General features: G+C 71.0%; 1 protein-coding gene across 1 annotated transcript in view; it reads right to left on the reverse strand.

The window, feature by feature from the left end:
- PTGDR (prostaglandin D2 receptor) overlaps positions 1–690 on the reverse strand; it is a gene marked incomplete at its 5' end in the record, with an annotated part of 7,428 nt that extends 6,738 nt beyond the window's left edge. The window contains one exon of the mRNA XM_012806549.2: positions 49–690. Coding sequence (XP_012662003.1) covers positions 49–690 — 642 coding nt within the window. The remainder of the gene's footprint in view (positions 1–48) is intronic.
- Between the last annotated feature and the right edge of the window lie 3 nt (positions 691–693).

Below are 693 nucleotides of genomic sequence, written 5' to 3' on the forward strand. Positions count from 1 at the left end.
GCCCGCCCCGCGCCCGCGCCCCCGCCGCCGCGGTGCCCAGCTACTCACAATCACCGGCAGGGAGCACATGGTGAAGAGCACGGTCATGAGGGCCAGCAGCACCAGGTGATCCAGCTCCTCCAGGGGCTGTGCGGACCCGCGGCTGTCCGTGGCGCGCGGCTCCCTGGTGGCCGAGGGCGCGAGGCGCCGCAGCCGCCGGTGCATGGCGTAGAGGTTGCGCATGGCGCCCAGGTTGCACAGCACGGTGGCGACCACCAGCAACGCCAGGAGGCTGGAGTAGAGCACGGGGTAGCCCAGCACCGACCGCGAGCCCTCCTCGTGGACCATCTGGATGAAGCACCAGGTGCCCGGGCAGTACTGCACGAACCTCCCGAAGCCCGCGAAGGGGAGAGCGCAGAAAGCCAGGCAGAAGGCACTCCCGACCGGCGCCACCAGTGCGCCCCGGCGCGCGGTGATGTGCCGTTGGTAGAAGAAGGGGTGCCCCAGGGACAGCCAGCACTCCAGCGCCATGGCCAGCAGCTGCAGCGTCGAGGCGAGCCCGAAGAAGGACATGCAGAAGGCGAAGAGCGGGCACAGCGAGCTGTCCGCCGCCGGCACCAGCGCGCTCAGGCTCCGGTTCTGCGCGTAGGCGGCCAGCACCACCGGGCTCACGAGGCACTTGCCCAGCAGGTCGGTGACTGTCAGGCCGCACAC

Source organism: Otolemur garnettii, unplaced genomic scaffold (assembly GCF_000181295.1).
Source record: "Otolemur garnettii isolate 467f Iridium unplaced genomic scaffold, OtoGar3 scaffold00054, whole genome shotgun sequence".
In the NCBI taxonomy this organism is placed as follows: domain Eukaryota; kingdom Metazoa; phylum Chordata; class Mammalia; order Primates; family Galagidae; genus Otolemur; species Otolemur garnettii.